The sequence below is a fragment of the Oryctolagus cuniculus genome, chromosome 14, assembly GCF_051225735.1.
Source record: "Oryctolagus cuniculus isolate XC-2025 breed Fujian yellow rabbit chromosome 14, ASM5122573v1, whole genome shotgun sequence".
Lineage (NCBI taxonomy): Eukaryota > Metazoa > Chordata > Mammalia > Lagomorpha > Leporidae > Oryctolagus > Oryctolagus cuniculus.
The window spans coordinates 85967438-85982174 of NC_142880.1; the positions used below are offsets into that span (position 1 = coordinate 85967438).

At 38.2% G+C, this 14737-nt stretch overlaps 1 protein-coding gene across 6 annotated transcripts in view; it reads right to left on the bottom strand.

The window, feature by feature from the left end:
- The window catches only part of ADAMTS6 (ADAM metallopeptidase with thrombospondin type 1 motif 6), a 318047-nt gene that overhangs the window by 38018 nt on the left and 265292 nt on the right, over positions 1 to 14737 (bottom strand). For 3 of the 6 annotated variants that reach the window (XR_016220205.1, XM_089312802.1, XM_089312807.1), the window contains one exon: positions 4241 to 4370. Coding sequence is in view for 2 of the 6 variants with exons in the window: in XM_089312802.1 (XP_089168928.1) it covers positions 4241 to 4370 (130 nt within the window). In the remaining 4 variants the exon portion in view is untranslated. Of the gene's footprint in view, positions 1 to 4240; positions 4371 to 14737 lie in introns of those variants that run through there. The other 3 variants (XR_016220206.1, XR_016220207.1, XR_016220208.1) reach the window with 2 other exon arrangements.

The following is a 14737-nucleotide window of genomic DNA, read 5'->3' on the forward strand; positions in this document are numbered from 1 at the left end:
TTCTTCCAGGTCTCCCACGTGAGTGCAGAGGCCTAAGGACTTGGGCCATCTTCTACTGCTATCCCAGGCCATAGCAGAGAACTAGATTGGAAGAGGAGCAGCCGGGACTAGAACCGGCGCCCAAATAGGATGCTGGCATTTCAGGCCAGGGTGTTAACCCGCTGTGCCACAGTGCTGGCCCCTCTAAATTTTTAAAAAGTAATGTAGAAGTGGGTGTTTAGCCAACTGTTTAAGATGTTTAAGACATTTGTGTCCCACTTCAGGGTGCCTGGATTTGATTCATGGCTCTTGTTTTTTACCAATGCCCACTCTAGGAATCAGCAGTAATGGCTCAAGTAATTGGGTTCTTGTCACCCACGTGGGAGAAGGTTTGCACTCACAGCTCCAGGCTCCAACCCTGGCCCAGTCCCAGCTGTTGCAGCATTTAAGGAGTGAACCACCAGTTGGGAGCCGTCACTTTTTCTGCCTCTCAAACAAATAAATAAACAACACTTAAAAATAAAAAGCAACGTAAATAAACTCTGAAGTTGTGGTGATTGGGAATGTGTCAACAAATCAAGGAGAATTAGAACATTAGAAAATTCTGCAGACATTTGACTTGTAACTCACAAAGTTAGTAGTGTTTGGGTATAATGGGAAAACTTCTCAAGAAAGTAGCATATCATCATGTGTAAAATGAAGAGAGTTGGTCTACATGATTGCCATGATTCTTTTCAGGTCTTAAATTTTGGAATTTTATAAGAAGGTTGTGATTAATCTTTTCCTAAATTTAAAGTAACTTATTATACTTGTTCATAGGTGAGGTCCAATGACTCAAAATAATTGTTAGACATTTTGCCATAAAAGATACCATTGCATAAAGCTTAGCCCAGATAAAAATTAATCTCTTCCCACTCTGTACTTCCCTCAGCACTTTTTTTTACAGCTCTTGTATTGTATATAGCCATATTTTGTCTTGTACTATAGTTATTTTTAAATGTATTTGCTTAATTCTGTCCTTAGGAAAAGAAACCATTCTTCCCAAAGTACAGTGCCTTTTACATTACAGTTGATTAATAAATGTTTTTAAATTTCAGCTACAGTATTATTATGATGTTTACTTCTCTACACATTTTTAGCTCACTGCTTCTCATAAATCTAAAACCCACAAAATCATATGGGAATAATATTTAGTGTTCAAAGATTCTTCATATGAGCTCCTTTGTAGAAATATTCTTGCTATTAAAACACATACAGTAAAAATTGAACTCTTGGCCTTTTTCTTTGGATTCCTACCCAGCATTACTTCCTTTCCTTAAGATACAGCACCAGCTTCCTAACAGTCATATCCTTTAGTATCAACTCTTTCTTTCCTTTTTTCCAATTATTTAAGCCTATGTCATGGATTACAACATTTTCAATTCTAGTCACTTGGATACTGCACTATTTCTCACAAAAAAAGTTGCTGCTATAACGCTAACTTTCCCTACAAAGGCCATCTCTGACCCTTCAAGGTATGCCAAACAAACACTCCTGTTATTTCTTTATCAATGCTTCCTTCGATTAATCTTTCTTTTTTTTTTTTTTTTGGTGACAGGCAGACTTAGACAGTGAGAGAGAGAGAGAGACAGAGAGAAAGGTCTTCCTGCCATTGGTTCACCCCCTAAATGGCCACTACGGCAGGCGCGCTGACTCGATCCAAAGCCAGGAGCCAGGTGCTTCCTCCTGGTCTCCCAGGTGGGTGCAGGGCCCAAGCACTTGGGCCATCCTCCACTGCCTTCCCTGGCCACAGCAGAGAGCTGGACTGGAAGAGGAGCAACTGGGACAGAATCTGGTGCCCCGACAGGGACTAGCACCCGGGGTGCCAGCGCCACAGGCGGAGGATTAGCCTAGTGAGCCACAGAGCCGGCCTCAACTAATCTTTCTAATCCCTTGTCATTTTCTTCACACAAGGAAAATCTTACTGTCTTTTATTTTTCCATACTGCACTAATAAATTCTCTCAATATATATCTTTTCATTATTTGAAAAGATACTTCTGATTAAAAAAAGACATTTTGAATTTTAAATTAATGGTATTGGGAGAACAACATTTGAAAATAAATATGGATCGCTTCCACAAATTAGGCAAATATATGAGTATTTCAGAGAGATTAAAGTTTACATTAAGACAAAAAAGAAACTTTGAAAGAATAATATTGGAGTGGGTAAGACATTTCTAAACATGATACCAATAAAAGAAATAAGGGGCTAGCATTCCCATATCAAAGTGCTGGTTCAAGTTCTGGCAGCTCTGCTTCCAATTCAGCTCCCTGCCAATGTGCTTGGGAAAGCAGCAGAAGATGGGCCAAGTGCTTGATGCCATTCACATGAAAAACAAAGAGGTAGTTACTGGCTCCTGGTTTTGGTCTGGCCCCGACCTGGCTGCTATGGACATTTAAACACTTATGCTTAGACAACTTAAAAAAAAAAAAAAAAAACTTCAACCAAAATAGGAGAGGTGTAACCAGGCCACTCAGATGCCTTAAATGGCTGATCAAACACCAAACATAATTCTTAAAATCCTAAGTGTCAGGGAAGTCACTTGTTGGGTTGAGACTCAAAATACATGAAGTTATTAGAAACATAGGAAGGCACAAAATTAGCTTGAGGAGTTTGAACATAACTTCATTTACATCATTTTTTGGCAGAAAATAGGAAAGGAAAGCAATTAAATAAAGCACTTTTGCAACACATATATAAGTCACATTTCCAACTTTCTCTTTTCTTAAGGAATTAGTTACATAGTGATCACATTTTGAAAAGAACAGACATAAAATTACACAAAACTTTGGTCATGCTACATGTCTTGTGCTCATTATTTGGTAGCCACTACCCTAAACCTTTTCCAGAGAGTAGTAGTGAGTCTTCCTTAAATATTCAACTGTTCTTTTTTCTGTTCCAGGTTTTTGTGACTTCACTTCAATGTGGTCATTTTTCAAAAAGGACTACTTCATAATAAAATTCTCCTCTCCAGTCTCACAGTTTGGATTGGGTTAGTAGCTAACCAAGGGGATAAGGGCTACTCCAACTTTCAAACCAGAATGAAATGCCACTCATGCAGCTGTCGGGCGGGATCCCTACAAAAATCATTTTTGTCAAGATGAATTCAGCATTCTGGTCTTTTTTTTTTTTTCACACCATAGATTGCATTTTTCTCAATCAAGAAACATTTTTGTCCTTATAGATAATAGTCTAGGCTGGTGCTGTGGCTCACTTGGCTAATCCTCCACCTGTGGCGCCGGCACACCGGGTTCTCGTCCCGGTTGGGGCATTGGATTCTGTCCCGGTTGCCCCTCTTCCAGTCCAAGTCTCTGCTGTGGCCCGGGAGTGCCGTGGAGGATGGCCCAAGTGCTTGGGCCCTGCACCCCATGGGAGACCAGGAGGAAGCACCTGGCTCCTGGCTTCAGATCCGGCTCCTGGCTTCGGATCAGCGCAGCGCCGGCCATTTGGGGAGTGAACTCTCTGTTTCTCTCTCACTGTTTATAACTCTCTTTCTGTCTGTCTCTCTCTCTCTCACTGGCTAACTCTGCCTGGCAGAAAATTAAAAAAATTAAAAAAAGATTATAGTCTACTTTAAAGTTATCATTAAAATGAATGGGCTCTCTCTATATGCCTCCCCTTAGCAGGAGTTGTAATTGCTATAGTAATCAATCCTAAGAGACTGAAATATACCCCTGTGCCTGTGCCTAACACTATAAAGATAGGATGTTTTACAATGACAGAATTAAAACTAGGTCAGCAAATGAAGGTACTAATATTTCAGCATATTTCTAAACCTTTTACAAGTCTTTAGGACTTTAGCATATACATATAGTAAAGACTTCAGTCCAAACAAATCACCATATTTTATTAAATCAAAGACACCATTACTTTACCGTACTAGTAAGAAAGTGGGAAAATGCCACTTACTATCTAAGACATCATCAGTTCAAGATAAATCCTAATTTCAGATATGTTAAAATGTGCAGATGTGTGCCTTGGAATTGAAGAAATACAACCATTCCCAGCACTGTGTCAGGATCAAATTCACTGAAATTCCTGCTTTAAAGAGGTTAGTAACTGAAGCCTATGGAAAGGGACATAAAAATTCCACTCTCTATGGTGTTTTTTCCTTTTTCTCAGCCTCAATTACTTGTATCATATGAGCGTGTTTCTAATTTGAAAACATAGTGTTTCTTTGCACTTGAAACAAGTAATTCCCACTTCTTCCTCTTACTTACTCAGGTGGGCAGGGCTCAGTGTTGCAGGTTCTTTGATTTTCAGGTGGCTTACTGTCGGGGTCACAGTAATTGTTCTGGACAATAGAGTTGTCATCCAACCTTTTACAGACCACCTCTTGTCTTTGGACACCTTGAGAAAAGGAGGACATCATTATTGAAGAGCAGTTTATCTTCCAGTAAGTTAGGTCTGCATAGCTTCCCTCTGTGGGGGATCAACCTCACTGGATCGCTGCTGTCTTATCTGTTCCAGATACACTTGCCTGCTTCTCTAAAAAAGGAGAGAAGTCCTGGTCATTACACTGAAATTTTAGGCAAAATTATTATTCTCATATTTAGAAACATACTGCTTTCAAGTGCAGAAAAAAGACTACTGGTAACTTTACACAATTAGTATTTCCATTTCTACATTCTTCTCCATGCTAAAAGAAAACAGGCTTCAATTTCCCAAAATATCATCAGATAAAATGAATGAATATATGTTTCAATACAAAACAATGGCTGTATGTTTATTTAAAATTAAAACAATAGGGACAGATTTACTTTTTGATATTTTATAGGACACACCCCGTCAATTTAGTCTTTGTTAGGAACACATCACATCACAGCCACACATTTCATTTTTTCTTCCATGTACACCTCTTTGAAAGTTTAGTATTTAAAGATTGCAGTGAGCCTTTTTAAGACTGTAACCAACTAGTCTGTTTGCTCTAACAGAGTTGGCCCCTGTTGATTAAATCATTGTCAAACAATACATAGTTCATTCATACATTTATTCACAAAATGCTTATCTCATCTCAGAAATTAGTCTATGTGACCTGTTGGCCACAATGAAAAATAGTCTCATTATAAAATTCTAAGTATATGTTTATTATTTTTGATAAAATATCCATAACAGCTCTCTCACATTTCACAGAATATAAAGAGACATACAAACACACACTCTTATTTGTAAACATCCCTGGTGAACAGACGTTTTGTATACTCATATTCTCTTTAGTGTCAAAGAACTAAATGAAACAGATGAGCAATGAAACAAGATACCAAAGAGAAATAAATCACACTGTAAGATAAAGCTAACTGTTTCAGATCATATAGACTCAAAGGTAACAGGTTACTCCTAGAAATGAAAATAAAAGTGAAAACTAAGCTATTCTCCCCAGTCACTCATACCATCCCTATAAACAGGGAAGTTCAATTACCCAGAAAAAGTTGTAAAAAGCAGCATGATCCAGGAAACCACAGCTTCACACCTAGCTTATCCCACATGATCCTTCAGTTGTTGTTTCTCTTTTTTTCTACTTTGCCTTTTAAAAAGAGTTGTTCTTAAGTTATAGTACACTTTAAAAAAATAGTCTGATCACAATTAGAGAAATCCATGTGACATAGGATCATTAAGCAAAGGAAACCGATACCTCAAGAGCTGTACCAAATGCTTCCCCCAAGGTCCCTTGGGAGTCATAATAATTCTGCAGGTGGGGGTGTCCCAGTTATCATGTTATGCACACCTTTAACTAAGCTGTTTGAATGTAAAGATTGGCAGGAAAAACTATATTAAATCCACTAACCTCATAAGATTTAAATCCTCCAGTCTCCACATAGTGGTAAATAGTTGAAAAAGATATTTTTGCTTGTTTGCAATGACCCAAGGCTCTTACTGATTACATTTAAGAACAAGTTTTTACATTTTCCTAATTTAGGGGTCTAAAACAAAGACAAACAATTTACTGGTAAAACGTCTTAGAGTATGTATTGTATTCAGTTCCTCTCAACTCCTAGAATAGAACAAACAACTTGGTTTATGTGATGACAACAATTTGGAATTTTTCAGCTATTAAAATTGGATTTTTGAGGGAAGAATGACATTCGTTAGCTACCTCTCCACTGTGTCATTCCAGTGGGCAGATAAGTACGTTCATGTGGTCCACCTAGACAGATAGCTTTACCCTTAGTCAGGATCCAACTACCAACTGCAACAGTGGCTCAGATTATTCATTCACCCTGGTTCAATACTTTGCTTCTACTAAGGGCAGCAAAAGATTGTTTTTATAGGTTACCGTACTTATTTTTTAAAGTAATTCAAATATGACTATATTTGAAACAAGAATATTGTTATCCAATAGAATATTTTGGTTGTTTCACAGAAAAGAATAAAGTATCTTTAAGCCTACAAAATGAAACTAATGTTTTGTTTCAGTGACAGAAATATTCAATTTCTTCGGGTTAAAATAAAATTCTACTTTCTTTAACTCTAGAAATGCTGTTTGGCTATAATCACACTTGTTTTCAAAAGTAGCCTATAAAGAGGTGATGGTGGTATAATGGTGAGCACAGCTGCCTTCTAAAAGGAGCCTTTAATGTAAAAACAGGGCCTTTGCGATTTGAATCACAAATGAGATTAGTAGAGGTGAGATTTGCATTTCATTTTTAGATAAATTCTAGCTATATGTCACATCAAAAAATTTTGCTGTAACATTTATTGTTAAAAATTTTGAAAATACACAAAACTGATAGTCTAGGACCATGGAGCTGATGGTGCCTGCAAGTCACAAGTCCAGTTCCCTGTATAATACTACCCACCTACTTATCCATCAAATAGGTCCCTTCCAGGCGGGTCTCCCTTACCTGAGATCTGGTGGGAGGGAGGCACCATGTGAACAGCCATTCCTCTTCTGACCTCATAAAAGAAGCCAGCAATTGGGAGAGGGCACTTCTCTCTGAAGACCAAGAACTAGAGACAGGCTGAAGGTACCTTCTCTTTAATTACCCTCCCCAACCGCTTTCTGCCTCCGGCCCACTCCATGCTGCATCTATGCACATACAAGTGTGTTTGCTTTCTCATCTTTTCAATAAACTTTATCACTTTGTGTGTCGTATATGTGCCTGTATTTAGAATGCTTCTCTAGGCAGAAGGCAAGGACTTGGAACAAAAACTAGACCCCACTTCCTCCACTTCAAAAACACAAGGAATAAAACTAAGATTACTCATGGTACTATAGCTTTGTTCCTGACCTTTATTTTGAGGACTATTTTGCTATTTGGTAGGGTCCAGTGATTAATTTAAAATTAAATAAATACAAACCCAAACTGCCAGCTAAATGCAGTTGCAGATCATTCATTCATTTACTGATTCATTCATTAAACTCCTAAGCACAAGAAACGATGAGAAATTGGGTGAGTGCTAAGAAGTATAAACTGCCTTAATTTTGGTCATGTTTTCCATCATTCTTAACACTTAGGAGGAATTAAGGGTATTTGGGAATATATTTCAGCTTCGTAATTTCAGAATGTTATTTTTCTATGAAGTAAAAATTAAAAATTAAAGTTCTCAAGTAGACAGCTGAAATTGCCCTATATTTTTAAAAAGATGCATTTTCTCTTGCTTTCATCTTTTATCACTTTTCTTCTAGAATGTATATTATACAGCTTGGTATTTCACACTCAAGAAATAAACCTACTAGTAATCTATTTGGAAAGTAGAAAATACTGATCAACTAGAAATCACCTACATTAAACCAACAAAAGAAATGTCTGAGTTTAGAATCTTTTTATGTGATCAAATGTCTTGTACATAGCTTCTTTTAAAGTAGTCTGTAAAATATTTCTAAGAAGTTGGTTTTTAAACCTTGTTGGAAATAATTACATCTAGGTACATAAATCCTCCCTCTTTTCAAGTCTAAAGACTTTCCGGTTATAACCTAAAATAAAAAGAATGTTCACATGATCAGTCAGTGTACATCTAATCAAAAGTAATATTCCAGTGGTCATATCCCTTGGAGATAGGCAGATGTTCTGTAAGATTCAATTGGTCAAACTTAAAACTGTACTAGTTATATTTTAAACACTTAAAGTTACTGGCATGCAAATTCTATACCTGTTTTTAACTGCAATAAAAGTAATGGTTTCATATTATAAAAGTAAAATACAAAGATGCCATTGCCATAACATATTTACCTTAAACCCTCTAAAAGGTGAATCTTTTCAAAAGCCTTTTTATTTGTTTGTCTTTTGAATCCTTTGAATCAGACAATATGATTGTCTGATGATTTTTTTTTTTTTTTGACAGGTAGAGTGGGTAGTGAGAGAGAGAGAGAGACAGAGAGAAAGGTCTTCCTTTGCCGTTGCTTTACCCTCCAATGGCCGCCGCGGCCGGCGCGCTATGGCCGTTGCATCACGCTGATCCGAAGGCAGGAGCCAGGTGCTTTTCCTGGTCTCCCATGGGGTGCAGGGCCCAAGCACTTGGGCCATCCTCCACGGCACTCCCGGGCCACAGCAGAGAGCTGGCCTGGAAGAGGGGCAACCGGGACAGAATCCGGCGCCCAGACCGGGACTAGAACCCGGTGTGCCGGCGCCGCAGGCGGAGGATTAGCCTAGTGAGCAGCGGCGCCGGCCGTCTGATGATTCTTAACATGGAAATGTAACTCTCACTTTTTGTGTACAAATTTGTCAGATCCTATATTTAATTTTCTGTCAATAGTTAAAAGTTAAAGATCTTTTGTCTGTCAAGGGTTCTCTTTATAATATAGAGAGGAGTAGCAGATTTAAATTGCTCTTCTGCCTGCATATTAAGAAATGGCTTTAATTTTGAAATTGTATGGGCCACAGGCAAGTAAGCAAGAAGCCCACCAAAAAAGAAATGAATCCTGGCAGGAATCCTTCATCTGCTATTCTTACTCCAGAGAAAGAATGCCTGATGTACTCGTAGAATGAAGCAATTCTATAAGTTATTTGCAGCATGGTATTTGTCGGTATGTTGCTTTTCTCCAGTGGTTCACTACTTTGAGTAGAAGGAGGGCATGCCTAATGTACAGAAATTACCAGTTGAATTTAACTTGAAAGAATAATAGGTGTTAAATCAAGAGAAATGGAAGTGGGTGGTTAAGAGCAGAAGAAAAATCTTCTGGATCTTCCCAGATGTACGTATATGACCCATCATTTCAGTCCTAGACGATTCAATTGTTAAATGGGCAGTCTGTAACCACATATGACTGAGTCATTAAGGCAAAGGAATATAAATATATCCTTGGGATTGAGGAGCTAACCAACCTCCAGATAATTGACTGTAGTGGCAAAGCACATCAAGTCTACCCAAGAAACCTTTTTTTTTTTTTTCAGACAAAATTGAGGGAAAAAAATTTTTGAAAAGAAGTCATAACTTGTACTAAAAATGTTGCTGGTGGCTAAGGCAACAATTTGCTTAACCACAGTATCCATTCAAAGTAGCTAGCAACCAAGACAACACTATATAACCACAGTATACCCAGCATATGAGCAACAATATTAATTTAATCTAAATATTTGGTACAGATAGCATCCAGAGAGCGACAAGTGCCAGGAAAAAAACAATGTCTCTCTGCTTTGCCTTTCACTGCTGGAATCTGGCTGTTGTGCAGTGTGATTGTTGGCCAGACACAAGTATTTTCAGAGCAGAGCAAAGCCCATCTGCCTTGGATCTAACAGCTGGCACTCAGGGTACTAATCAGCTCCACCCAGATGCTTCCTTCCCCTGAAGAGTCTCCTGTTAGTTTTTATCTTTCAAAAGCTTCCCTTCTCTGCCTCCCTTCTAAGTAAAACTAGATGTCCTGAGAAAATACAGGATGATCAAAAGGAAAATGTTGCTCAAAAATGTTTGTCTACAGCAACTGTGCTTAGTGATGGTAAGGCATACACACACCCTCTAGTTTTTGAAATCACATTATCCCAGGAGGGAATCTCTACTACTCAATGGACACTAAGAGTAATTTATTCTGTGGAAAGTGTCTAAATTAATTTAATTCACTGAGTTCCTGCTGTGTCTAAGGCACAGTTTTCATTATCATAAAGGGGAAAGTGAATAGAACAGTCTTAACCTCAATGAGATGACATTAAAATGGGAGGTAGGTAGCATAATGCAAGAACCATTATGTTACATGATGGAAGATACGTTACCAAATACAATTTTCAGTTCTATTATTTTCAGTTCTAATATTTTTAGCTTTATATTCCTCCTATTTTGTTAAATTGTTGTTTGATTTCTCTTTTTGAAACCTCAATGATCTTGAGAATTCTCTTCAAAGATTATGATATCATTACCTTTTACTTAATCTTATTCTTGTTTTCTTTATCTCAGCTTCTGTCATTTTTAATTATTTCTTTTTGAGATCTAGGCAATTTAAGCAAATGACCTCAGGCAAGTTTTTAATTCTTTTCTTGAGACAATCAAGTTATATGATTTCTAATGTTTCTTTCAGATCCAAAATTCTGTAAAAGTTGTCTCTTTTCTTCCTTCACATTTCAATTGCTCACCATTTTTTCCACCACTTTTCTCTCCCTTTTATGTATGCCTTTCCCCTATATTCTAAAGAATAATAAGTCTGAAAAACAAGCATCTGTTATTTTCCATTTGGTTTTGTCGTCTTGTTTCAGTGTCCGAGTTCTTACCAGTGTGAGGTTCATGTTTTTGGGGTTAGATATGTCAAATGGCAGAATACTAACTAGAAATAGGGATTTTAAAAAATATTTATTCATTTATTTGAAAGGTGGAGTTACAGAGAAGCAGAGGCAGAGATAGGGAGAGAGGTCTTCCATCCACTGGATCATTCCCCAGATGGTTGTAATGGCCAGAGTTGAGCCAATTGGAATCCAGGAGCTTCTTCTGGGTCTCCCAGGTGGGTACAGGGGCCCAAGGACTTGACTTATCTTCTACTGCTTTCCCAGGCCCTAGCAAAGAGCTGGATTGGAAGTGGAACAGCCGGGACTCCAATTGGTGCCCATGTGGGATTCCGGCACTGCAGGCACCAGCCCCAAAATAGGGATTTGAAAAAAGGCAATTTTCTTCATATAAAGAATGAACCCAGGAGACCCAGAAGAAGTTCCTGGTTCCTGGATTCAGCCTGGAGCAGCCCTGGCTGTTGTAGCCTTTTGAGGAGTGAACCAGCAGATGGAAGATCTCTCTCTCTTTCTTTCACTCTCTGTAACTCGGCCTTTAAATTAAGATTTAAAATAAATCTTAAGAAAGAATTAACTCATATTATACTAGAGAGTAAGCTCCATGATCTTCAGTAAAAACTTATTTGTTTCATATATTCTATTTAAAATTTTAAGAGGAATGATGCTGAGAGTACAAGACCTTGAGTTTCTTCCATATGCTATGATGTACTTATTAACAATAGAGAAGTTTTCCTTTTAATTATATATAAAATCCCCTTTTTGGGACCAAAGAGTAAATATTTTAGGTATCATTAAGACAAGGGTACAATCATAAAAAAGCTGTATATCTTTTCAATTAAACTCTTTATCTTGTTTAAGTCAATATCAAAACATCCCACAAGATTAGAATGATGACAGCTACTATTATAAAAAGCTTTACTTTTTCCTAAAGTATTTTATGTATATTATCTTACAAAGATGCATAATGTTATGGTTATTAAAAATGCTACTTTAAGCAATTTGGGGGTGAACATTTGGCATGGTGTTTAAGACTTTGGACACCCATATCAGAGTGCCTAGACTTGAGCCAACTCTACTTCCAATCCCAGCTGCCTGCTAATGCACACCAGGAAGGCAGCAGGTTCAAATACTTGGATTCCTGCCACCCATGTGAGAAACCTGGACTTAGTTCTGGGCTCCTGGCTTTGGCCTGGTTCAGCCCCAGCTATTTGGGCATTTGGGGAGTGAACTAGAGGATGGAATATCTCAGTCTGTGTTTACCTTTCTGCCATTCAAATAAAATGCGAATAAAATTTTTGTGAAATGAAACATCACCTATGATACATAGATTATTAACACAATTGAAATGTACTCAAAACTCTGGTTTCAGTCTTACCAAAGTTAGTGATTTTGTATCCAAAGTCTGCTTCTGATAATGTTAAGGAAGAATATAATCATTAAAGCAATAGAGACAATGAAAGAGCTGAAGGAAAAGGACATTCTGAGACTGTCAGCAGAGATTTCTTGCCTTTAGCTATAATCTTAATTCTAGAGAAAACAAAAGCCACAATATGCAGGGGTGAACAATAAAAATTGTCAAGATTATCAAAGTAACCTTTCATATGTAAGGCTTTTTACAAGATGTATTAAGAGGATTTTATAGGAGAAGCCATATGCCCAGCTAGGATTTTAGTATAACTAACCCAATACATTAAAGGACACTTTTTCTTTACAATAATGAAAATGATCTGAAAGGAAGAGATGGCAGGAGAGAGTGAATGTGGGAATGCCATGGTCAGTGCTGTGAGGTGATTAGTTCTCCATTTATCATCCTTTTCAAAGAGAAAATTAGGGAGCAATAAACAAAGCTGAATACAAACCCTTATTCTTTCTAAACTCAAGTCACTTTTTTTACAGAATATTTATCTTATTAAAAATAACACAGTTATCAGTTTTATGCCTAAGTTTGGTAAACACAGGAATCAAATGTAAAAGTTTCAAACAATAGTACATAGTGTAACTTCACACTGAAAATACCTTCCATAGAGAATATTTCCTAAAACACTAATCATATAACTATTTCTTCAAAGAAAAGTAAAGAACAATGAGTAAGGCGTTTTTTAACTATGTAAAGTTTCCATCTGTAATCTTATATTTAATTTTGAAATTTTCAGATAGTAACTTTTAAGTCAAAGATAAGCAAATTTAGTTATAAGATTCAACCTTTTCATATCCATCACACTTAACTTTAATCAAGTCTGTTACGAATCTCAAAAAAGAAACAATTAGATATTGTTTTCCCCTGCCTGCTCCATTTTGAGACCCTTGTGCTTTGACTTTCAATGAAAATTACAGTGTATGTGTCTTTTATGAGCTGCAATATAACTGCTAGTCATTATTTTTACTATTATATCTATAAAAGTCAAGACTCAAAACCCTTGTTTGTTTGAGGCACATTCTGTTAGTTCACTAATAATGTGAACTGACTTCTTAGTGATGTTAAATGTGTTCAACAGACAGAATAGGCAAAGAAATTAAAAATGACATCTGTGAAAAATGTAAAGCATTTGTCTCTGTTTTACTGGTATTACGAGAATTGTTCTCTTTTCATTAAGCATTATTTCTGGCCTAAAGATTGTATTGTATTTTTTCTAATAATTACTTTTCAAAAATAACTTAGAAATTATTTTAGAATAGCTTTACTGTACTTTTAAGTGAATGTTATGTTTGCATTGTATCATTCTTGAAAACAGTAAAATATATAACATGAACATATGTTTCCATAGAAACAACACAGGAACATCCAAATTTTTCAAGGAACCAAGTCAATCTACTTGATAGTTTCATTAACATAACTTGAAAATTGTGTTATCAATAAATGGAATAATGTATGTCGCTCCCTGTCTTCGTGGAGGAACGACACAGGACCCTGTGCTGTTCTTTCATCTGCTCGGCCCTCCCCGGGTTTGCTGCTGGTTCTTCCCGGGTTGGCTACCGTCCCTTCCACCTCCGTGGAAGGGCAGTTCCCCTTGCCACCTTCCCCACTTCCGCGGGGGAGCGGCACACTGCCCGCCGCCTCTCTCGGGGGCTGCACAGGTGTTCCTTCAGATAGATGTTCCCCTTAGATGTTCCTGGTGCATGTTGTCTCTCTCCTCCTTTATAGTCCTTTTCCACCAATCCCAACTGTGCTACCCACACGCCGAGTACGCTGCTCTCCTCCAATCAGGAGCAGGTCCTACAGTTTATTGGTTGAACTGGAGGCAGCTGCGTAGAAGCTGTTTCTCCCTTCTCAGCGCCATATTGTGGGAGAGCAGATGCATAGAATAAGTCTTAATTCCAGTAACTTAGTCTAGTCCAAGTTGCTCCCCACAGATCCCCCTTTCTTTTTATTTTTTGGCGTTGATACGCGCCTGTCTTCGGTGCCCCGTGGCACACACTCTGCTCTGCTTGCTAGAGTTGCCCACAGGTGCTTACAAGCCCTATCAATCAGGCAAACCGAATCCGGGTCCTCTCTTCGCCATGTTGTGAGGAGGTTTTTAGGCGCTGATGCGTGCCTGAGTTCGGTGCCCTGCAGCGCATGCTCTGCTCTGCTAGAACTGCCTGCAGGTGCTTACAAGCCCTAGCAATCAGGCAAACTGAATCCAAGCCTTCTCATTGCCGTATTGTGGGGAGACTTATTGGTGTTGATAACGTGCCTATCTTCGGTGACCTGCAGCTCATACTCTGGTCGAGCTGCCTACTGGTGCTTATCGCCTTACTAATCAGGCAGACCGAATCCAAGCCTTCTCATTGCGGTATTGTGGGGAGACTTATTGATGTTAATTCGTGCCTGTCTTCGGTGACCTGCGGCGCATAAGCTGCTAGCTGCCCGCAGGTGCTCACCACCTCCCTAATCAGGCAGACCGAATCCAAGCTCTCTCATTGCCATGTTGAGGGGAGGCCTTATTTTTCTCTATTTCTCTATCTCCGGGCATTCCTATTTCTCCTATTTTACTTCTATCTACCAGCATTCTTATTTCTCTCATTTTACTTCTAAACTTCTGTTTCTCTTATCCCTGCGGCATCCCGGCGCCTGCCCCGAGGCTGCTTCTC